Raw genomic sequence first — 23,247 nt, 5'->3', positions numbered from 1 at the left:
GGAGTCCATCGCTACATGTGAAGCCTATGGATTGAGATGAAGGTACACGGATACTCCGGAGACTGAAGAGGAGTGCAACTTGGAAAGACAAGAACATTGCTCGCCGTCGTGGAACCTATCGCCAAATGATCGGAGCGCTGACGCCATGATTCTCTACGAATCTTGCTTTCTATCTGCCTGCTTTGTGCAAGATCATCGTCCTGTCAATGATTCACGGGACAAAATCCTCCGCAGTGTTCATACTTGGATGGAGATAAGCAAGGGCTTGGCATTCGAACACCTCACGTCACGTCATGTACCAAGCTCCTTTGAGTGTTGATGAGGGAAAGAGTAGGTTTGAAATCTGATACCAGCGGTTATGACCGCTCATTGCTCCCTTTCAACGCCTCCCTGCATGTAGGGTACGCCACCATTTCGCTTAACGTACGGAAACACCCTCAGGTGATCGTCCAAGAAAGCTTCTCTTCCTTCCTTGTTGGGCCTGAACGGGGCAACGTACATGCTTCAGTTACACCTGTGATTGTCTACTTCCATCATCCGTCAACCTTTTCCCCAAGTTGAATAATAGCGTTCGTTCGTAGCGAGGAAATACCCATGCGGTCACACGCTAACGAAATGATCAATGCCAAGCCCATCCGTCATGTCTGATTGCTTCCAATTACCCCTGGCTGATATGTATGCACGGGCACGACAGGTACGAGACCGGTGGGGAGAGTGAAAAATTTGTCATGACCCGTGCTACGAGCTCTGTGCGAGGGGGGAGAGGGAGAGGGAGGACGAGATTAGCTTCTTGGGAAGCATTCGGGCGGACCATGGCTGAAGCAGCGACTTCTCGTACCAAGAAACGAAAGAGCTCCGACCCCCTTCCCCCCTTGATCGAGACACGGCACAGACTATTGGATTGACAAAGTTGGTGGAGCAAGTTCATGACTTGCCTCAAAGATAAGGAAAAGATATATCTATCTCATACGCCCACGAACTCATCTTTCATCGCTTGATCTCTCATCTTACCAGATACTATAGCGAAGTGCGAGATGTCGATCGATCAGTACGACAAGCCGGTCCCATTGGATCAGGGGGAGAAGAGCAACGAGCAATATGTCTATCAGGGAGAAGCTGGGGAAGCTGTCTACCCAAGAGAGGAGGAGACTATCAGAGCGTTGAAGCCCAGACAGATCAGTATGATTGCCATTGGTGGTGCTATTGGTGAGAAGACTTTCTCGTCCGAATCAACATGTCTTGACGTGTCGCAGCAGGCTGATACGATTGGTTGCTAGGTACTGGTTTGGTCATCGGTTCCGGTACCAGTTTGGCTCGATCCGGTCCGGGAAGTCTTTTCATCTCTTATGTGGTGATGGGTATCGTCTGTTTCGGTGTCATGGTGGGTACCAGCTTGTCACTGCGCAGGTCCTGATTGGGGGCAGCGACCTGACTGTTGGCTGTTTGCCATCACAGCTCGCTCTTGGTGAGATGTCCACCCGTTTCCCTTCCAAGAAGGGTTTCGCTGGTCACGCGACCAGATGCGTCGACCCTGCTTTCGGCTTCGCGACTGCTTTGGTCTACCTCTGTAAAGTGAGTCTGCCTAACTAGGAATACCTATGAGCCTTTGCACTGACGTGACGACCTGCAGTACCTGATCATCTCGCCTAACCAAATCGTCGCCGGTGCTTTGGTCATCCGTTTCTGGACCACATCGATCAATGGTGCGGCTTGGGTGACAATTCTCATCGTCTTTGTTATCGCTATCAACTGTCTTGGTATCAAGTGGTGAGTGAGCGAGTCTGGGAGTGAAACGAGTCGGATAGCCATAGCTGATTCTGGTATGGCACCGTTCAGGTTCGGCGAGGTTGAATTCTGGTTGTCATTCATCAAGATCCTCACTTTGACCGGTCTGATCCTCTTGGCCCTCATCATTGATCTCGGAGGTGTACCTGGCCAGGAGCGTCTCGGTTTCCGATACTGGAAGCACGGTCGTGCCTTCAAGCCATACAAATCTGCAGGTGACCTCGGTAAATTCCTCGGTTTCGTCAACGCTCTCGTTCTAGCACTTTTCGCCTACATGGGGACCGAGCTCATCGGTGTCACCGTCGGCGAAGCCAAGGTCAGTTCTCCCCTTGTATACCTGAAAGTACCTTTCTGACGTATATCATAACGTAGAACCCCAGGAAGACCATTCCTAAGGCTATCAGGAAGACATTCTTCCGAATCCTCTTCTTCTATATCATCGGTGTACTTCTCGTCGGCATGATCGTGGACTCGTCTTCGAGAGCTCTCGCTCAGGCTGCTGCTAGGGGTACTGGTGGTGGTGCCTCTGCCTCTCCATTCGTTGTGGCCATCCAGGACGCTGGAATCAGAGGTCTCCCCGCTCTTATCAATGCACTGTGAGTCCCACTCTGACTCGTCCTGGGAACTAAATCCCCCTACAACTAATGCCTTTCTGTCCGCTAACAACGCCTGATAGCATCCTCGTTTTTACGATCTCCGCAGCAAACAGTGACCAATACATTGCGAGCCGAACATGTAAGTCTGAAGTCCTCATGTTCTGTGGCCCCTATAGCTGATCATGGTCTGGGCGCAGTGTACGGAATGGCCAAGGACGGAAACGCCCCTCGAATTTTCACAAAGTGTACCAAGCGAGGAGTGCCTTGGGTCGCCTTTATCTTCACTGGATGCTTCATGGGCTTGGCTTATCTCGTTGCGGACGCCGATGCTTTGACCATCTTCAATTACTTCGTCAACTCTGTGACCATCTTCGGTGGACTGACATGGGTGAGTGCAAGAAATGTTGAAGCGCTACATTCACCTTCCCCTATCCTTGTCCCTTACTTTTCCATTGACATCTGATCTATCGCATCGAACGAGCTGACACAGTCTCGCATCGCAGGTCTCCATCCTCGCAACCCACGTCGCCTTCATGCGTGGTCTCAAGGCTCAGGGGATCCCAAGAGACTCTCTCCCCTTCAAGTCTCCTTTCCAGCCTTACCTCACCTATTTCTCCCTGTTCTTGGCTGTCCTCGTCTGCTTCTTTAAGGGTTTCGATTCCTTCATGCCTTGGAACTACAAGACTTTCATCACGAACTACATTGGTATCCCCGTCTACGTCATCGGGTACTGTGTCTACAAATGTGAGTCAACAAGCATATCCTGGTCTTTCTACGTCTGCCTCAAGATGTCCCCCACTGCTCTTAGACAATCTGTTTGTTGAGTTACGGGGCAATAGGAAAAGATTCTGACAACTGTGTGACTTTGCAGTGGTTTACCGCACCAAGGCTGTCAAGATGATGGAAATGGATCTGTCAACCGGTGCGCGAGAGTTCGATGATGTCGAAGAAGACATTGAGGAAGAACAACACTTGAAGAGTCTTACTTTCAAGGACAAGATCATTTACCACCTCAAGAACTGGTGATCGGTGTCATCTGCGTGCGGTTGCGCCGATCTTCGGAGATTCATGAGCGATAAGAGGGGTGCACGATTGCGAATATAGCTCTAAATTTTAAGTTCATATGATGATCCATGCATTGACAGTATGCAAACCAATCCACCAAACAGAGTGTTGTTTTCGGTTCTCGCTCGGTCCTCAACGCCATGGTTTCACAAGGTGAACGAAATAAAGGGAAGAAGCTGGCTGAAGCTCGAGAGGACGATACGGTTCAACATCACAATTGTTCTAATACTGCTACTCGACTGCGCAGCGGGGCAACCATTGATCCGGCTGCATGAAGACGAAGTTTGCACTATGGTTTCATGGTTCATCGAGTAGCATGACAAGAGACGACCAAGTACTGAACCTCTATACTTGACACGCCATCGTCCAAGCTATGCGCTAGATCGATAGCAATGGGAACACCATACATGGACAAGTAACACAACACTACGCTTTCGCATAGGTGGCTTCTCTGACTGTTGTCCCCTCCACGTTCTTTTCCGATCGATCGTCCCCGGGTGTCGTATCTCCCATTCGAGGAAGCTCGTTGACACCTTCCTCCTCGAACTCTGAGCCTCGATACTCGCTGGAGCCGCCGAGACGGAACCAGAGGAATGAAGTAATGGCGACTGAAGCGCCGAGCATTGCGAAGAGGGTCCAAAGACCTGGATAACTGTTTGACAGGACGGTTGTCAGTCAGCCCCAAGTCCTCTCTAGGTTGGAACGCATCTGTAGAAGTACATGTACTTTACTCACTAATGAGGCGCATCTTTCGCTTGGAAGAGATAAGGAGCCACAGCTCCTGCGATGTTGGCGATTGCAATCATGGCTCTGAGTCAAGATAGTTTTACACATCAGCCCGTGTACCGTATCAAGCGAGCGAGCAGGTGTAGCGAAAAAAATATAACGATCCAAACTCACCCAGTGGCAATGGCGGTACTCGTGGCTCCTGCGACAGTCGCGGTCCGATACGCAATGAAAGGAATGACAGCCGCATTGGTACAAGCGATCAGGCAGATTCCCACGTATCGGCCACCTACACCCTTCACTGTCGCAAGGAGGATATATCCAATCGCTACGAGAACAAGACCACCGATGATGTGCATCGGTCTTTCCCTACGTTTGTCAGACCAGAAGGAGTTGCCGATGATGACGAAGAAGGCGAAGGCGTTTGGAGGGACGGTGAGCAGTTGTGCTTTGTCTGCGAATAGGCAAGGTAGTATCAGTATTCCACAAGATCCAGGAGTTCGGGGACAAGTATTGTTTGGTTTGGCACAACGATCGCAGCGGGATCACCGAGGCAGGTATTCCTTGTCCCAAGGAGTCTTCGAACAGACGCTGAGTGTCTGACGACTTACATCCCTTGAAGCCCAGACCGGCTATGATAGTGGGCGAGAAGTACCCAAAGGCATTCAACGAGTTTGTCATGAAGAAATAGGTGATGGAGAACAGATAAAATTCCCACGACTTGAGGATGTTGAGGAAGTCCGTCTTGTCGAAGTGCTTGTCGGTGCCTAGAGGCGTCAATGAAAGTAAAGAGTCAGTACTGACATCATCACTATTGACACTGCAAGTCATTCTGACTGACCTTTAGGAGCAAACTTCCCCATCCTCACGACTGCCAATTCCTTCTCTTCTTCTGTCAAGAACTTGGCCGTTTCGGGGAAGTCGGGCAAGTAGAAGTAGACGAGCACACCGACGATGACTGCGGGGATACCTTCCAGGACGAAGAGCCATTGCCAACCGTACAGTTTCCCCTTTCCAGACATGAAGCCGACGCCGGTAGCAATCAGACCACCGAAGGCTCCAGCCACTGCGATGGACGCGGAGAAGATGGCCATGCGAGTGGCTCGTTCAGAGGGTTTGTACCAGAAACAAAGGTACATCATGACACCGGGCTGAGTGGGCGTACAGGGAAGTGGTCAGGCGTCAGTGTCAGCTTGTACGCATGGTGTACCGGCCTCCAAACAGATGCTTGTCCTGCGGCATAGACGAATGATCAACTCACGAAGAATCCAGCCTCGCAGATACCCAAGAATATACGACAGGCGATCAGACCTCCATAAGTGGATACCGCGGCCGAACAGATGGTGACGATACCCCAGGATACCATGATACGGGCGATCCATTTACTGGGAGTGAAATATTTGAGGGCGATGTTGCTAGGGAATTCGAAGATGACGTATGGTCTACGAATCGAGGAAGGGTAATCAGCTATGCTCTCGATGCGAGCAGGGGACTGTTATGCATTGCATTACTCACATGAAGAAAATGGCTACCACCAAGTTGTACCGATCCCCTCGGAGGTTGAGTGTCTCCACGAGAGACTCCCCAGGTTTATCATTGTTGAGCGTACGGCTGCGACAAAGTCAGATGCAGTCGTCGTCGAGTGTGACTCACGCATTTCCCAAGTTGGTTCGATCACTGTCTTGTCAGCGCTGTTCCTACACGTAATGGACTCACAGATAGTTCAGCAGATAGGCTTGATGGCTCTGTGTCAGTTGATTGCATGCATTCCCTTCATGGTCCGCGAGTGCTCCACCTACCGACGATGATCCTGACGATTAGCTCCGCCACACATGAGTGGTGACTCACCAAGGCATGATGTGCAAATCGAGCTTGCGCACGAGGCGCTTCTCTTCTGGACTGTACATGGTGAGCAGCAGACTAGACACCGTCTGGCAGCTGAGCAAACTCGGAGTATGGGTGATTATTGAGCGGTCAGCACAAGAGACAGATACATGTCTTGAACAGGTTCTTAATGAACTGTATATATATATCAGGTGGTCCATGATACTTGTCATACGAACGTTTTCCGCGTTCAAGGAAAGATCTCTGGCCTTATCACAAGCTTATGAGAAAGAGACCAATCAAAGTCCAACAGAACCGAAGTCACGAAAGCTCCCGTTCATCTCACTTCATCTCCACCAATGGAAGCGGTCATTCGCTATCTGGACTGTATCACGGCATTCAGTATGATGGATATGAGATCTATCATCTGCTTGGCGGATGAATGTCAGGTTTTGGACGGAGGCTAAAGTGCTTCGACCTTTGAGAATTGTTTGTCCAAACAGGCACACATCCATAGAGCACCCACGCACACTCACACCTCACTGTAGGCTTTGACGGAGTAAAGTTTGACGAACGTTATCTCGTTTCAACAGGGAGATAACTAGCTATTCGACAATTCAATTGAAACGCTCAAGCCCTGGATCCCTGAACACATGATTGATTCTGGCGGCGATTGGAGTCGATCATGCCGATGACCACAATCTCAACATTCCGTCACGGGGGAGGGGGGGCAGGGCGAAATGGGGACCGTTATGTGGGAATTGCAGAGGAGACAACCAACCGACGGCTGCTGTGCCTTGGCTCGCGATTATGATTGGATCACCTTTCGCTTGGAGATAAGCAAGAGCCGATGACCACATACATCCTCACCCGTTTCCCTTTCCGTTTCCGTTCCATACAACTATCTATCCGGGCCTCAGCCGACCGAGCCGAACTCTGACGGGACCTCTACAAATTCGCTCACACGAAATCCCGTCACAGTAAGCTGGCCCTCACGTTAGATCCACCTCTTTGTCGTACTCCGACTCGCATGCCATCCAGCTGTGTATACACATCTCTCCTTAACAAGCGTATCGGAAGTGAGGGTTCTCTGAAATGTCACAGCGATCAATTGATGAAGCTGTGCAGAACCTTTTCTCGAAGATGACTCACGTCGATCTGTCACATCGGTCTCTCCCGCCAGCTTGTTCTGGAACTCTCTCTCCTCCATCGATACACCCGAAGCAATGAAAGCAGCGTCTCGTCTCTTATTCTCCCACATGTAGTAAGCGTACCAACAGGCCAGGACGATGACCTCCATGCCTAACACGATGGCGTTGGCGGTAAGTCCCTTGAGGTATCGAGGCGCATCGCTAGGTCGCATAGTTTGACTTCCGACCATGTTACCGACGCAATATGCCTACGGCAGAAGTCAAAGGTTTCAGTGATGGTGAACCAGAATCATTTCTTCAGTGCCAATCACTCACGATCAATCCTGTTGCACCGATGAAGGTCTTCTTTGTTCGTCCGGCAGCATTGATGGACATGATGGGCCACAGAAGGAAAGTGGAGCATGCTTCGGACGTTGACGGTGTTATTAGCTCTGACTCGACATGAAACTCGTTCGCAACACTCACCGAACACTCCGCTGAAACAGAAGCAAGCCCAAAGCTGCCATTCTGTTGACCGCATCAATACTGTACTCGCCATGTGGGGCGAGAGCAGGAAGACGAAACAACTTACTACCTGCTGAGGTTGCGAGCCCAACGTAGAGGAAAACGATCATCTGCACGAGGATCCACAGGATAGCCAGAGGGAACCGTGCTCGAGGGTAGTAGTTGGTGAAGACTGCAGAACAAATGACGACGGTGAATCCGACAGCGTTTGATGGGAGACCGTAAAGCACAGATTGGAGAGGGGTGAAGCCGAATCCTACGTAGACGAGCTGTCCGGACCGATTTCGATCAGAAAAAGCGACCAGAAATAACCCCAGAGTCGACTCACATTGCTGAAAGCACCAAGCATACCGTTGGGAATGGTCGCAGTGAGGTTGAAAAGGATCGTGAAGTACCATTGAGGGTCTCGGAAGCATTCCTTGACTTGTGCCCAGTTCCATGCCTTTCTTCCACCGTCTCCAGCTGCACCAAAGATCAGCAGCTGTCCTCCGCTCCACTACCCTGGATCAAACTCACTGGCATTGCTTACGATACGGGCGTGAGCCATTTTCTTCTGTTCCTTGTTCAGCCACCATACCTCAGAAGGTACTCCGACGAAGATGAAAACCAGGACACCGGCCAAGACGGTGAGCGATCCAAGGAAGTAGTTGATGGCACGCCACCCAGCGACAGTACCCCCAGTTTGGGACTTTTTAGCGATGGCGTAGATGATGATACCGAAGACACCTCCCAAAAACGTGTTCATGGCGAAGAAGAAACAGCTTCGAAGAGTCGCTTCAGACCGTTTGTACCACGAGGCGACAACTACGAAAGGTCGAAGTGTAGGTCGTCAGCGGTGCCAAACCCGATCTACTTGACTTCAAATAAACTCACTGAGCAGGAAACCAGGAGTGACGGCGCATTCAAACCAGCCCAGCAGTACTCGACACATGGAGAGTTGGAGGTAATTGTTGCAGAGACCGAGTCCGATCACCACGATGCCCCAAAGAATAATGATCGCACCGAGCGTTCTTCGATATTTCTCGTGTCAGCTCGCTTTCCCAGTCGTTGAATATCTGACAAGCAGCTCACTTTCCGAGAGGTAGACGCTGCATCGCATAACCCATAGGGATCTGTCCGGCGAGATATGCCACATCTAGCCAGAACATGAGCTTCCACCATCTAAAGATCCAGCCCAGCGAGTAAGTGTCACCTACAGAAGTACACAGTGAGGTTGGGATATTGTTCACTTGTCAAATGGGTATCTTTCCTAAGCCCAAAGACAACTCCGGAAGACAGCGAGACCTTATCGCTGCACCACTATCAGTATCCTTGCTCTAACGTGAGAAAAGTCTTAGTTGTACGTACGAGTATTGAAGACCATAGGTCAACATCATACAAGGGAGAAGGATCAGGTCAAACTTCCATTTGAGTTTGTTGTAGTCTTCTTCGGTATACTGCGACTCTGCCAAGATGGTGTCTTCGGCAAGCGCGACCTCCTTAGGGTCGTAATCTGCCTCGACTAGGGAGATGACCGGGTCGTGGGGATAACTGCCTTTCTCATCACCAGAGTATTGGTTCTTCTCACTGTTGGTGGTCATTTTGTATTCGTTCCAGTATGATCAAGCACGACCGGCGCGAGTGTGATGTGAGATGAATAGTATCAACGCGAAGTGGGGCTAGCACGAACGCTTGTTCGAGTCGAGTCTATATATGTCGTCCTTATCGCGACGGAGAACTCTATCTTCCAATCTGCTCGGATTTTGTCGGACTCGCATAAAAGCTAGATAGCACACGAGAGCGAGAGGAGACTGAGTCCCGTTGGCATGGAAAGACGGCCGAATACTGTGCGATGAGAAGGGAAACCCGGTTCATAGATGCCACAAAGTCGGTCCAGTAGAATCGGTCTTCAACCTCGCAAGACAGGTCAAGTGACCGTTCACGTAAGGTCAAATCAAATAGATTCGTGGAAAAGCCGCAGGATAGGCGAAGAGCTTACGCAGATCATCAGCGGTAAGATCTAACCCTGGAGACTGCTGCCACGGACGACGACGCTGAAGGAAGGAGGGATCACGTCCGTTCATCTCGGCTATTATGTTCACAGAGATTCTGGCCCCGCTTTCACCGACACCCTTTGCGCGAGCGACACCTGCAACGCTAGGGGAGCAGCAACATCGCTTAGTCACGCAAAAAGCAGGCACAAGGAAGAATGTCCTCTGTGTCACGCCACCTAGTCAGCCTCTTATCTTCACAATCGGTCTTGACCGATAGTGTCGGTGAATACCGCTGGATATCATCTGCGACGTGCAGCTGACGGTACTTTACTCGTTCCTCCTAAACTTCCTCTCTTCGATCTATCTTGGTCGGAAACATCGCTGCTCTCCAGATGTTCTTGACCCTGGTGTGAATGAAGACGGAAGAATTGTCAGCCAAGTAAGCCTCGATGCGAGTCAAAGCGGTGGCTGGATTGTCGCTTGTCGACCAAGACGTAGAACCAGCTCCAAGCTTGGAAGCCACCTTGACTGAACGCTTCATCGAGCAACGACGGGTCGTCGCGCGAGAGTGGAAGAGGGGGCCCGACCTGGTGAATGCACATACGACAGATCTGGAGAAGCACCACCATGTGAAAAGCGAAGGACGGGACTGGTAACACATGAGTTGGCCAGCGCAGACGTTCATGCGAGCAAAGCTAGTGAGAGTGGTTTCGCAGCGATCAATAAAGTCAATAAAGATAGGAAGGCCTTCGAGATGATCACGACAATAGTATCGACCCACCCGGATTGCGCCCACCCGGACTGTTGATTGGCTTTGACTGATTGAAGACAGAATGCTGACCACAACACCACAACGATACATGCACACTAGTGGATATGCGATACAATCCTTTCTTCCGCCGGTCTGGCCGGTCCGTCATACAAGCTAGTTACGACTCACTCGCAGGTCTTGATGGTGTAGTCGACAGTGCTGTTACCCTGCTTCCAGACCTTGGGCTTGAAGTCGACGTAAACGAGCTGAGTGGAGAAGTATATGTCAGTTGCGCGACAGAGCAGCGTGATGGAGAGGGGGTCAATGGTTCAATCGGCTCCAAAGAAGAGTCCCACTCACCTCGCTCTTCTCGGCATTCCACTCTCCATCCGTGTCTCTGTAGTACACGATCTCATCACTGCCCGCGTCCCTGACCTCCACGGTGGTATGAGAAAGTGCCCCCTCAGTCGACCATTTGATCTGATAACAAGTCGATTTGACCACGGGGAAAGGGGTCGAGCACCGCTGGTTCCCATCGGCATCAATGCATTTCTCGACGGCGTAATCCATGATGGAACCAGAAGAGACCTTGCTTGCTATAAACCACATCGAAAAACAGATCAGCATCAGAGGCCGCGCGTCGTCGTGAGATCGGGTGGCAAGAAAGACGAGACTCACGCTTGGTGACCACAGTGGTTAGAGCGAGACCGGCGGCGAGGATGTTCTGCAAGTTGGGGATGTACATTGTGTTTGTGTGGTGGTCGAGCTGGTGGGGAACGAATGTGAGTGGTGAGAGTAGATGAAGAGAGCATTGTTTATAGGAGATGTATTGGCCTATATATACCACACCATGCATGATGATCTGCAGGTGACATCCCTTGTTCCCTTTGAGCGACGTCATACTTTCCCAAAAAGGTACCGTTGTTCCGGTTCCGGTTTCCGGCAATTGGACGCTGAAGGTGGCACCGTCGTCTTTCAGTCACGTTTGTTATTTGTGCATATCGCCAAGGTATAACAACTATCCTAACCGCGCAGAAAACACATATACGCATACTGAAGAGAGCCAGACAAGATGGACACGAAACACTCCTTGAAATCTAGGCTAAACCAACTCGGGAGTTCTGGGTCGTTGAGAAGCAGGAGCGGGAGGGTCCGCAAAAGATCCAGGCTCGTTCCATTCCTTCCTCTCCTCCTCGGTCGAAGAGGTTCCTTCATCCTCTGGTTCGTCAGCGAGGGTGAGGTTGAGGACGATCATGACCAATGCGGAGATGAGGTATGGTTCTTCGACTACGAGGACGACGGCTTGGATCAAACCTCGCTTTCCGGCTGTGAAAAACGTGTCACACACGTCAGCGCGTTCCGGTGACATACTAGTCAAATGCTGGGTGCTCACAATTGGTACCGGTGTAAGTGAAAAGGTAACTGAACCAATTAGGGACTGTCAAACTTGCCAAACCAAGGGCAACACCGACGGTGGCGATGAATCGATCGCGTCGACTCCACTTGGCGTAACTCAAGACTCTCAGACCGGAAGTGGCCACAGCGCCGAACAGGAAAGTTGTGAAACCGCCAATGACACTGCTGGGAGCGGCGACGAAGATGGCACCGAACTTGCCGATGACGCCCATGAGGAAGAGGATGAAGGCACACATGTAACCGGACGATCGGGAGGCATTGCGGGTGAGGGCGATGACACCGGAGTTCTGGGAGAAAGTAGTAAGGGGCGGAGTGGTAGCGAGACCAGCAAGGGTGGCCATGACCGAGTCGGCAAGCATACCACCTATGCGGAAGACCAAGTTGTCAGCGAACGGTATCGAGTGGAAGGAATGAAGAGGAAGGGATGAGGCATGTGGCACCCGGGGAAAAACTCCTTTCGGCGTTGGAATTAGCACTCACCTTGAACTCTCGTCGTGAACTCAGCCCCAGAGATGGGTAAGCGAGACACATCGGAAGAGGCAGTTATATTGGCTACCGATTCAGCCACAATTATAGTCCACGCAGCGATCATTGGAAGGATCAATTCCCCTCGAATCGATAGTTTCCAGGTATGGGTCCAAAGGAAGGAGCCAGCGGGAGCGTGATGAATTGTTTGACTGTTGAAGAAGCCGGTGGCGGCAGCGACGATCATTCCGACGACGAGACCAAGGAAAACAGCGGCGGACTTCATGAAAGCAGAGCCGAACAATTCACAAATGACGATTGTGATGAAACAGGCGAAACCGAGACCGAGGAAAGCGCCGGAACCCCAGTATTCGGATCGAGAACCAACCACGCATTTGAGAGTGTGGTCTGACGCACAAGCTCCTGAACCACCTGCCCAATTGGTGACTCCTGACTTGACCAAGGCAGCGCCGATGAACGTGAGCATGATACCGGACAGCAAGGGAGGGAAAGCCTTTCTGATGAGTCGAGGAGGAGTGAAGGATAAGGCGATGGCGAATAGTCCGGTGAGAGTGGCAGTTCCGATCAAGGCTCCGTAGATCTCTGGGCAGGGTAGCTTGTTTTTCCCGTTCATAGGGCATGTCCCGTTGGCGTACTGTATATTCCTGTATCAGCGCAGTGGTCTTTGAGACTTCGAGTTCCTGGAGGAGCACTTACAGACTGAGCGATATAGGAAAGACCGACGTTAGTGAAGGCGAAAGAAGTACCGGTGACACTGATCAATCCAGTTCCGAAATAGTAACCAGTCTTGGGGATCTTGAATCGAGAGACCTGGATGGCGGTACCGACACCGCACCAGATGAGACAGGCTGACACCAGGTAGAGCTGGGCTTCCGTTCCGAGGGCCGCACCAGCAGGTCCAGCGAGAAGCAAGGGGGGAGTGACAAGACCTCCCACCATTGCGAGGGCACTGTGATCGAGCAGATGATTAACGTTGAACCCTGCTCGAGTCGACCCGGAACTACGTACTGCTGAAGACCCAGGATGATCAGGAGGAGATGAGGAAGTCTTTCGTTGACAGCATAGAAGGGCAAGTCCTTCTGTTGCCTTTTGACGAAGGGAATGTTCGGCATCAAAAGCGCTCCGTAGTCCTGAAGAGCATCCCGTCAGCTCGATCCTTTGGATCATGAGAATATATAGTCCTTGACAACGCACATAGTCACCCAACCAGCCCTCTTTGGTCACCAAGGACTTCATGACGGACTTGAACTTGCTTCTCCTGGAAGCAGGTACGGGGGCAAGATCCTGCTCACCCTCGAGGGTAGGCAAGACCTCGACGCCTGTGTCAGAGGCCATAGGCATCGATTTCTCGTAAGAGGTTTCCGACTCGATATTACTCGACATCTTCGTTTTTGGTCTCTTTGAGGATGTACTTTAGGTTGTTTTGTTTCGGTGGATGGAAGAACACTCTCCGTGATCTGAATCACTCCACCTTTTATGTATACTTTTCCATGCTTTGGAGCATCCGTCATGATCGCAATACACTCAAATCCCTTATCTTTCAGATCACCAACAAGAAGTACGTTCAGGTCGGGCTTATGCAATGATCGAAGAAACGTACAGTCGAGCCAAGGAAACCGTCGGACAAGTCGTCGGAGTATCGAGCTAGAACTTAGTAGTCGTTTGATTGGATAGATCTCGCCAGCTTTAAATTTGATTTGATAGTGATGAGTGATGCCTCGGAGATTTTGACTCGGACGTATGTATCCCCGTGGAGAGCGGAACGTGTATCTCGGTAAGATTGACGGCGCAGAATGCCAGGGAAAAGGGGTGCGGTGCGGAGAGGCGCAATTCGATAGATAAGGAAAACATCGGTTCTACCCCTTGGTCAGACTAACAGTGGTTCACGGTATCCCTAGGCTGTTACTGCTACGTCGACGGTCCAAGAAGCAATGCATCGATCGCAAGGCTTTCTGTGCCTGCCACCAATGTCGTCTGAGCTCACACAACATGCATGGTATCGGAGGAAGATCTACAGCTCATCATGTGCTTGGCCTTGCGTGACTGCCAATCCTTTCCCAGCCTTACGCACGACCTCTTCCCAACCTTCTACAGGATTACAGACTGATACTCGCTTCCCAGACGCTGATTGTCGTTCGCATCCCGTTGCTACGTGACGGGAACGTGAGGCTATCGTTAGCGTCTTATTCTAAATAGATGAAAGAAGTTTCGGAGCAAATTTACGACATGGTGCAGATTCGTTGAACTGATGGGCGAAGAAGACGTCGGTCTCGTTGGTGAGGACATTGCCAAGCCTTTGGTTTAGAGACTTGCGTCAGTTCTCCTTATCGAGATAGGACGGTGGAGCCTACTCACATGAGAGTAGCGTGTCCGAGCGAATAACTCTTCTCCCATACATAGGATGAAGGAATGTAGATTTGATTACGTCCGTCTAGTTACCTGTCAGCTTAGAACCAGGCCCTTTTCGTACTATGCCTGACTCACGTTCGGCGATAGTCCTGATACTAGTCCCATAGATCACCTCCTTGAATCCAGCCCACCGTATCGCCGACGCACACATGGGGCATCTGCAATGGAGGATTGTCAGCATCGATATCAAGCCTAATCGTTTATCGGGTCATTGGAACTCACGGCTCGCCATTGGTGTACAAGCTGAAGTCCTTCCAACCCGCCAAGATCTGTTGCGGTGTCCACCCCTTTTTGGTCAATAAGTCCGTACAATGTGTGATTGCTGAGATCTCGCCGTGCATTGCGGGGTCTATAAACCAGTGAGTTCTGCTCCATTGGTATCTTCCCGCCCGCCACACCCTCATGCAGCCAAGAAGACTCACTGCCTGTCACTCCCACTTTGTTCGAGGTGACACAGATCAGCTCATCCGAAGTCGTATTGACAATAGCTGTCCCGAAGGGTGCTTGCGGACAAGGGTGACCATCTTCGTAGACAGCTTCATTGGCGACTCTCATCCAGTGCAACCGTCGCTCGGCGGGGACATCGTTGATAGCTAAACCCTCTTGATATTCAGGGTGGATCTCGACTTGGTACGCTAAAGCGGGTACAGCGGCCAGGATGGCGAGCAGTGACTGGAAGAGCATTGCGGTGTGAATGATTGGATTGAAGGTCGATAGTCGTTCGTCAAGAAAAAAGTTCGTCTGGATAAGGTCTATTCACTTTGCACTGTCCACCATATGAGCTACATGACACCAAGAGGGCTCAAACATCATTCTTGCTCTCTCGCATGACCATTGGCTCGACGAAATTGTCAAATGAGATCGGCGGAACAAGTCCCGAGTCCGTCGGAGTGGGTTTCATTACGACAATCCTAACTTACAACTGCGATCAGGTACAAAGAGCTAACGTACGGACATCGATTTCCTGAATGTGTGAATCGCCAATGCGATTGCTATCGTCGGAGTTGGCGGACACTTCTTGTGTTGGAGTGGAGATTGCATACGGACTGAGATTTGTGCGTATGCACTTGTTCGGAATGGACGTATGTCAATGACAGAGCTAGATTGGACGGAAGGTATTTAAGGTCGAGTACTTGGCCGCACGAAAGTTGAGCAGACAGTCAACTCATCGACAGAGCATTACCACAGTCAAGTGCTTCTCATTCTGTCACAATCGCTCAAGAACGGCTCAAGCAATATGTCCGTCCCCACCATCAGCCTTCACGACTTTGACGCTCGTCGTCAAGACATCATCAACGAGCTCATGGATGCTTCCATGAATGTTGGCTTCTTGTGAGTACTATTTTCCCGCGACCATTCAGAGATATCGTACCAAGCGTGCTTGAAGATTTGGCGGAGGCTGATCGAATAGGACATCATCATGGATAGCACCTTATCGAACCACGGGATCCCCCTCGAAGACGTCCGAAGCGCATTCGATCTCTCCCGTCGATTTTTCGCCCTCTCCCCCGAAACCAAATCCAAAACCCCGTTGAACGGTAAGAACGCAGGATGGGAATCGCAGACCCAAGTGCGACCTTCGACTGGGACTGCAGACCAGAAGGAGAGTCTTCAATTACAGTTTGCCAGGATGGAAGGGTTATGGCCAGCCAACGAGGATGTGCCGGACTTCAAGGTCAAGGCGGAGAGGTTCATGAACCAAGTCAGAGAGTGAGTCCATTCGTCGCTGACCTGGATCCTGGTCGCCCCTCTCCATGTGGAGGGCAGAGACAATGCTGACGACCCACCAGTCTCTCCGTCAAGGTCATGGAATGTCTCGCGGAGGGACTTGGTCTTCCCCTGACAACATTCACAGAAGGCACCGTGGACCCGGGACTCGGCGATTCTCAAGATGTACTGCGACTACTGCACTATCACTCGACCGAAGGCAAGAAGTTCGGGCCTAACTTCTGGCGGGCAGGTGCTCATGCGGACTTTGACGTCTTGACCATGGTGAGTGAGATCTTCACATCTTATGTAACGACTCTATCCATGACTAAGCCGCTGCGTATATAGCTCTTCCAACGAGATGGGGAAGGTGGTCTCGAAGTCTGTCCAGGCCGAAAAGTCGTCGGTGACTTTGGAATGGGCGCCACCTGGCTCCCGGTCGAGGCTCGACTCGACCGAATCGTCTGCAACATCGGAGACCAGCTCATGCGATGGTCAGACGACCGACTGAAGTCTACCTATCACCGTGTGAGACTCCCTGAGGGAGGGGAGAGTTCGGGTCCGAGATACAGTATTGCGTTCTTCAACCAGGCTAGAACGAATACGATCATCCAGGGTCCAGGAAAGAAGTATCCCCCTATCGTGAGTCATATGCCTTCAACTATCCCTTTTGCTCTCCCTGCAATCACCATCAGATCCCCAATCTTGCATTCCATGTCTCTCTCAACACACCTGATCTCATCTCAGGTTGTAAGCGGTGCTGACGAGTTACTTGCAGACCGGCGGGGACTTTATCGCGGAAGCCATGGCCAGAAACCGAATGCAATCCGCTGAAATCGCTAGAAAGGCAGCTATGGAGAGTGCTGAGAAGGTGGCAAGCCAAGTCCATTTCATCCCTCAACACCTGCAACAAGCTCAAGCAGCTCAACATGCTCAGACTGCTTGAGGGATGAAGGAGTCTTGGCGTATGATATGGGATTAGCTCCGAGTCTGATAATCGGTTCCGGTGATCTTTGTATGACCTCAATGTATGATTTACTCCCACACCGAGGTTTCATACCCCTCGCCGACAGTACATGTACTCACTTGACGTTCGCCACCTTTTCCCAAGCATCTGGGAATACAAGAGCTGATGACACATGGACTGACGAGCTAGCTTCGACACGGGAAGGAATGTAATGGTTCGTCTGTTTTAGCGTGAAATCGATTTCCCGTGCCTGCAAGTAACCGCAGACGCAGATTGGCTGATCAGACAGACGAAACGCGTTAAGCGAGCTCAATTCGATTCAGATCCCCCCTACTACACACACAAACGAACCATACCTGGCTTCTTATCATCGTCTAGGTCCCTTCTACCTGCATGATGCGTATCAGGTGATCGTTCTCGACTTCTTCAGATGCGATTATGACGGCAATGCGCAGTCCTTAAACGCTCTTTTGGAGCAGTGAACCACTAAAAGCAGTCATGTCGATCATTCCGCCAGTCAAACAGTAGCTCGGAAATTGGCAGGAGTGGAAAAAAAGGCTTTCACAACGATCACAAACGCTGAGCGTCTATCAGTTGTCTTGTACATGGATGCGAGCGTTACCAGCCTGCTCCAATATCGTAAGCTAATGATCAGATGAAGACATGCCATGTCGAGGTGTTCATTATAGACAGACATTATTCGAAGGCGAACACTTTACGATAGAGTCACCTCCAATCTTGTCGATCAGGTGAAAAAACTGTCATTGACGCTGAGACTTGTCAGTGACGAAACGAGCTGTTCTTTGCGAGAGGAAGTCAACTTTTGGGATCGCGTCGATGCTAGACAACTCACTCGATGTCCCTGGTACGGCGCGTATCTACCAAGAACAAGGGGAAGATGTCCAGAACGCAGTCACTCTGATTCCTACACCGAGTAGCGATCCTACGGACCCGCTCAACTGGTCAAAAGGCCGAAAATATCTCATGCTGTCATGTGTCATGTTGTAAGTGTCCCTCGTTCTAGCTTCAGATGGATACGGCAGAGTATAGGTAACTTACTGATCGAGGATGATGCAAGATAGGTACACTATCACCGCTACGATCCTCTCATCCGACTTGTACTCGGTCTTCGATCCTTTATCGGCATCCACTGGCTTGTCCCTCGACCAGCTGAACGTCGGGACGGGCTACTTGTACCTCTTCATCGGACTATCGACCTTGATCTCACAACCTTGTTCTCTGGCTTTCGGCAAGAAGCCAACTTACCTCATATCCGCATTCGGAGCAGCCCTGGTCAACATATGGACAGCTTTCGCAAAAGGGAACGGACAATGGATCGCAAGTCGACTACTACTCGGATTTTTCATCAGCCCTTCTTTTACACTGGTCGAAGTCTCGATTGCAGATGTGTTCTTCTTGCACGAGAGGAGTTTCCCCATGGGTCTGTATATCGTGGTCCTTTTCATGGGAGTTTCGCTGGGACCTATACTCAGCGGGTATATCTACGAAGGCATCGGATGGAAAGCGATTGTAGTGAGTCTGGTCATCCACTCCCGACGTCCTCGACCGCTGTTGACTGTGACTTCTCCGGAAAGTGGCTCTCGACTGGTCTTTCTGCGATCGTCGGCATCGTCCTTTTCTTCCTTCTCGAAGAGACATCCTATCAACGAGAACACATCACGACCAACGTCGTCGTTCCTGCCCACCACACATCCCTTGGCATCGATGAAAGCGATGTGTCGCAGAGCGAAACCGACGATAAGGGCAAAGACATTCCCCCTGCTCAATCTCGTTTCGCCGGAGTTCAAGCGTTCGCAGTATCTGACACGACCGCCCCTTTGACACCTACCCCGTGGCCAGGACCCAGATTCTGGACTTTCGCAAAACCACATCGACATGCGTTTGGTATCATCTTGAGGGGATTGGTCCAGCCTTTCTTGTTGCTCAGATTACCGTTGATCTGGTGGAGTGGTCTGATGTATGCGACCTATCAGATCTGTTTCAATTGTGAGTGGCGTACAGTCTTGTCGCTTGCCAGGTTCTGTGGCTCACGCTTTATGTCTACTTTCAGTGATCGCCGCCATCTCTTCTGGTATCTTGGCAACGGATCCGTACAACTTCTCGACCAGTCAAGTCGGTCTATCGTTCATCTCGCCTTTCCTTTCTGCCATACCTGGGTGTGTTTCCTGGCTCCACCCACTCACTCTCTGGTTTCCTTTCAATAACTGATGACCACCCTTGTTTCTCAGTGCCGTTCTCGGCGGCTGGATAGCCGACAAATTCGCCCTTCGCCAAGCGCATCTCAATCACGGTATCGCCGAAGCGGAGCACAAGCTGAAACTCTACCTCATCCCATCGATCCTCACCCCGATCGGTCTCCTCATGATGGGACTCGGACCATACTACGGTGCCCATTGGATTGTCTACGTCCTAGGATGCGCGATCGTCAATCTTGTAGGACCGCTGGCGACGATCTTGACGGTCACATATGCGTTCGATACCTATCATTCTATCCGACCTCAAGATGAGAATGGGGTCCAGGCTTCTGCTCAGGATACTGCGCCTTATCTATTGACTACGATCATGCTGGCCATGCTCTTCACTTTCGGATTCGTGAGTCACACCCTACTTCCTAAACGAACACACCTATACAAGCCAGCAGGGAATCATAGCCATCTGCACTTCTGCACCCCACACCAAGGCGCCACATAGCTGACCCATCTCTCAACGCAGAACTACGTGATCACGCCATGGTGTTTCGGATGGGGATTGAGAAATTTTGCCATTTCATCCGCATTGATCATCACAGCTATCAACGCGACGGTCTTGCTGATCCTTAAGTGGGGCAAAGCCCTGAGGAGAAGTCAGGAAGCGTACTATAGAAGAGTCATCAATTGGTAGAGAAGCAGGATCGAACAGTGTGGTCAGAACCAAAGGTTGTCCGAGATGAATCAGTATTGAACAGGGTCACTCACGTTTGAACACTTGCCGCAGAATTCTCGTAGTTTCTGTATTCCAAGTCATGCTATTTGGCGTCAAAGCGATGTACAGAGATCGATGAACTGTCACGACATCTAGCTGTTTCGTTTGCTTTGCTCATATGGGCGGAAGACGATCTCCAATTTGATACAATATGCCATATTTACATTCGTGCACTACGAGCTAAGGCTATTCAAACTTCTTGTCCTCCAGCCGATCTCCCTTCATAAGACCTAAAGTGGCCACTCCCTGATACGATACATAAGTGCCTGCTCGATTTTCACGATCTGGCACTCCACTCACATAGTCTGCGTTAGGTTCTGATGAACAGCCTTGACCTGTTGATACGCTTCCAAACCATATGTTCCCAGCTCCCTCCCGATACCGCTTTGCTTGAAACCACCGAATGGCACACTGGGGTGCAAGATGCCGTACTGGTTGCACCAGATTGTTCCCGCGTCAATAGCTGCGCTCACTCGGGTTTGTTGCCGTGCGTCGTTGGTGAAGATCGAGGCGGCGAGACCGAAAGAGGTGTTGTTGGCCAGTTCGACGGCCTCTTCCTCCGAAGAGAATTTGGAAGCGACAATGACCGGGCCGAAGATCTGAGATATGGAAGATCGTCCCGTCAGTGATCGTCCTTCCGGAGAAAAAAAAACAGGGAGGAATATAGCTCAAGGTGGAGACACGCCTCACTCACCTCCTCCTGAACAACCTTCATTCCAATGTGAGTTTCCGCCAAGATAGTGGGTTCAACCCAGTATCCTCCTTCTGACTTATCCCACTTCTTCCCACCCGTAACCACATTCGCACCTTCCTCCCGTCCTGACTGGATATACGCAAGCACCTTATCTCGTTGACTCTCCGAGATTAACGGACCGAACGACGTGGATTCGTCTGACGGTTGGCCGATAGCGCATTTCTCAGCATTGACCTTGAGCGCGGCAATGAATTTGTCGTAAATCCCTTCTTGGACGTAAACTCGACTACTTGCAGTACAGTCTTGACCAGAGTTGAACCAGATACCCATAGCCACCCATGCAGCTGCTTCTTCGACATTGGCAGAATCGAAGATGAGCGAAGGTGATTTGCCTCCGAGTTCCAAGGTGACTTTCTTCAAATTCGATTCGGCTGCTGCGATGGAGATCCGGCGACCAGTAGCTACCGATCCAGTGAAAGCAACCTATACCGATATGAACTGTCAGCGTCGCTCTAGGCCCTGACGCGCCGAAAAGACGTACCTTGTCAATATCCATGTGCCTTGAGATGGCATCTCCGGTGGTAGCTCCCAGACCGGGGATAGTGTTGATGACACCCGCTGGAAAACCAGCTTCTTTCGCTAAATCACACATGACCAAAGCGGTCAGCGGTGTCAATTCGGAAGGCTTCATGACGACTGTACAGCCCGCAGCCAGAGCAGGTCCGACCTTCCACGCCCACATCATGAGGGGGTAGTTCCATGGAATACTAAGGTTCGCTCATATATCAATACGAGACTCATAAGTACGTGTCGAGAAGAACCGGATCTACTCACATCTGACCACACACCCCGATAGGTTGGTGCAAGGTATAGACAAACTTCTCAGTCCCGAAATGGTTGATGGTCTGTCCATGTGATTTGTCCGCAAGACCCGCATAGTATCGCAGACAAGCGACGGAATCTCCCACGTCAAAGTCACTGGTGCGAGTCATCAGCGATGTCAACACACAATCTGGTTGACGTTTACGAAACCTCACCGAGCGATTCTGACACCCTTTCCAGAATTCAGACTCTCCAAAGCTCCAAGTTTGGCCGCATCTCTCTCCATCAAATCGGCGAATTTGGACAGCACTAGAGAAATCACAATGATACATCAGCCAAGATTCGCTTTTCACCACAATCCCCGTCGTCTTTGGAGAAGATACTCACGGGCAGCTCTCTCCGTCGCAGGGACATTGTTTCCCCAAGTAGTCTTGAATGCCTTTCTTGACGATTTGACCGCCGTGTCGACATCTTCTTTGGTGGCATGTGCGAAATCGAGGAATGGTTTTCCCGTCGCCGGGTTGACAGTTGAGAAGGTCTTCTTGTCCGAGGACTCGACCCATTCGTTGTTGCTGCAGGTGAGCTTCGTCAGTGTAGCTCGGCAATGGAGTACCGTCTGATGCAAGGGCTCACATGAAGAGTCCCGTGGGGACCTCGATCTTGCCGAGTGACGGGACGTCGATAGTAGCGTGAGTGGGCATGGTGGTGATTGTTCTGAGCGACCTTGCTTTTGTTATGATCGGTATGAATGATCTGAGAAGCATCAATGAACGAGTGAGTGATACGGGGCGGCGGTATCGGAATCCGACGTATATCGTATATATGCTGCACGAGTGACTTAACGTCAGGAAGGGAGGGATAGGACACACAGGGAGAGAGCGCAGAAAGAGAAAGAAAGACACACCGCGGTTAAATGTCGATTAAGCTAAACGCTGGTGATGGTGATAAGGGGTTCATCCTTGTTTAGCCTGAATCTGCAGATCCACGTGGCTGTCACGGCATAAAGTCGAAGCGAGGTGGGCGGGTTCTCCTTCTCCCTTAGCTTCGTGATGGAACGCTGTTGTGTGTCATCCAGTCAAAACAGTGACAGAGAAAGCAGCGATTCTCTGCCCTCAAGTGCTACCAGCTATGTTGATCCCTGTCCATGTCAAGTCTGACCATTGACTCGTAAATAATCTATCAATCATTTCTTTTCTAGGACGGACAGCTCAGAGCGAAATCCATATCGTACATGACTGAGGTCAAGGTGTTTGAGGTTGTATGCGGTCAACAAAGTGTCAAGTTAGTGGCAGGGTCATGGAAGACCTTCCCTTTTCATCCTTCATGCAATCCATGCGAGTAGGCAAGTGTGGTAGATTTTTGGTACATTGATCACTCAGCGCACTTTCC

The 23,247-nt window shown here is 50.8% G+C and overlaps 9 protein-coding genes across 9 annotated transcripts; 3 read left to right on the top strand and 6 right to left on the bottom strand.

Moving 5' to 3' along the window:
- Positions 1-1,034: 1,034 nt before the first annotated feature.
- Positions 1,035-3,407, top strand: IAR55_002630 (uncharacterized protein; the record flags this gene model as incomplete). Its single annotated transcript, XM_066945743.1, has 10 exons — positions 1,035-1,206; positions 1,278-1,381; positions 1,456-1,572; positions 1,631-1,767; positions 1,837-2,101; positions 2,158-2,381; positions 2,462-2,520; positions 2,579-2,769; positions 2,885-3,125; positions 3,253-3,407. 10 exons carry the CDS (start codon positions 1,035-1,037, stop codon positions 3,405-3,407), a joined length of 1,665 nt encoding a protein of 554 aa, XP_066803244.1.
- Positions 3,408-3,872: 465 nt separating this feature from the next.
- IAR55_002629 (uncharacterized protein) lies at positions 3,873-6,079 on the bottom strand (the record flags this gene model as incomplete). Its single annotated transcript, XM_066945742.1, has 9 exons — positions 3,873-4,098; positions 4,182-4,256; positions 4,347-4,626; positions 4,784-4,939; positions 5,014-5,323; positions 5,434-5,614; positions 5,688-5,783; positions 5,826-5,849; positions 6,021-6,079. 9 exons carry the CDS (start codon positions 6,077-6,079, stop codon positions 3,873-3,875), a joined length of 1,407 nt encoding a protein of 468 aa, XP_066803243.1.
- A 978-nt stretch (positions 6,080-7,057) lies between these two features.
- IAR55_002628 (uncharacterized protein) lies at positions 7,058-9,231 on the bottom strand (the record flags this gene model as incomplete). Its single annotated transcript, XM_066945741.1, has 11 exons — positions 7,058-7,086; positions 7,149-7,395; positions 7,463-7,551; positions 7,613-7,654; positions 7,719-7,920; positions 7,980-8,113; positions 8,168-8,455; positions 8,525-8,661; positions 8,723-8,786; positions 8,848-8,942; positions 8,999-9,231. The coding sequence occupies 11 exons, from the start codon at positions 9,229-9,231 to the stop codon at positions 7,058-7,060; spliced, it is 1,560 nt and encodes a 519-aa protein (XP_066803242.1).
- Positions 9,232-10,560: 1,329 nt separating this feature from the next.
- IAR55_002627 (uncharacterized protein) lies at positions 10,561-11,120 on the bottom strand (the record flags this gene model as incomplete). The annotated part of the gene is made up of 3 exons (XM_066945740.1): positions 10,561-10,641; positions 10,736-10,971; positions 11,054-11,120. The coding sequence occupies 3 exons, from the start codon at positions 11,118-11,120 to the stop codon at positions 10,561-10,563; spliced, it is 384 nt and encodes a 127-aa protein (XP_066803241.1).
- A 357-nt stretch (positions 11,121-11,477) lies between these two features.
- Positions 11,478-13,660, bottom strand: IAR55_002626 (uncharacterized protein; the record flags this gene model as incomplete). Its single annotated transcript, XM_066945739.1, has 6 exons — positions 11,478-11,701; positions 11,769-12,155; positions 12,272-12,911; positions 12,974-13,226; positions 13,286-13,407; positions 13,472-13,660. 6 exons carry the CDS (start codon positions 13,658-13,660, stop codon positions 11,478-11,480), a joined length of 1,815 nt encoding a protein of 604 aa, XP_066803240.1.
- A 628-nt stretch (positions 13,661-14,288) lies between these two features.
- On the bottom strand, positions 14,289-15,370 carry IAR55_002625 (uncharacterized protein; the record flags this gene model as incomplete). Its single annotated transcript, XM_066945738.1, has 6 exons — positions 14,289-14,425; positions 14,501-14,571; positions 14,633-14,708; positions 14,762-14,844; positions 14,909-15,035; positions 15,109-15,370. The coding sequence occupies 6 exons, from the start codon at positions 15,368-15,370 to the stop codon at positions 14,289-14,291; spliced, it is 756 nt and encodes a 251-aa protein (XP_066803239.1).
- Positions 15,371-15,923: 553 nt separating this feature from the next.
- IAR55_002624 (uncharacterized protein) lies at positions 15,924-17,339 on the top strand (the record flags this gene model as incomplete). Its single annotated transcript, XM_066945737.1, has 5 exons — positions 15,924-16,018; positions 16,115-16,396; positions 16,477-16,678; positions 16,742-17,035; positions 17,172-17,339. 5 exons carry the CDS (start codon positions 15,924-15,926, stop codon positions 17,337-17,339), a joined length of 1,041 nt encoding a protein of 346 aa, XP_066803238.1.
- An 858-nt stretch (positions 17,340-18,197) lies between these two features.
- IAR55_002623 (uncharacterized protein) lies at positions 18,198-20,261 on the top strand (the record flags this gene model as incomplete). The annotated part of the gene is made up of 6 exons (XM_066945736.1): positions 18,198-18,364; positions 18,443-18,893; positions 18,956-19,367; positions 19,432-19,537; positions 19,610-19,973; positions 20,094-20,261. 6 exons carry the CDS (start codon positions 18,198-18,200, stop codon positions 20,259-20,261), a joined length of 1,668 nt encoding a protein of 555 aa, XP_066803237.1.
- Positions 20,262-20,638: 377 nt separating this feature from the next.
- On the bottom strand, positions 20,639-22,559 carry IAR55_002622 (uncharacterized protein; the record flags this gene model as incomplete). Its single annotated transcript, XM_066945735.1, has 7 exons — positions 20,639-20,941; positions 21,037-21,519; positions 21,578-21,803; positions 21,871-22,014; positions 22,074-22,167; positions 22,246-22,430; positions 22,492-22,559. 7 exons carry the CDS (start codon positions 22,557-22,559, stop codon positions 20,639-20,641), a joined length of 1,503 nt encoding a protein of 500 aa, XP_066803236.1.
- Positions 22,560-23,247: the final 688 nt, after the last annotated feature.

Source organism: Kwoniella newhampshirensis, chromosome 5 (genome assembly GCF_039105145.1).
Source record: "Kwoniella newhampshirensis strain CBS 13917 chromosome 5, whole genome shotgun sequence".
In the NCBI taxonomy this organism is placed as follows: Eukaryota; Fungi; Basidiomycota; class Tremellomycetes; order Tremellales; family Cryptococcaceae; genus Kwoniella; species Kwoniella newhampshirensis.
The sequence above is the reverse complement of the archived record's forward strand: the minus strand, read 5'-3'. Positions and strand labels throughout refer to the sequence as shown.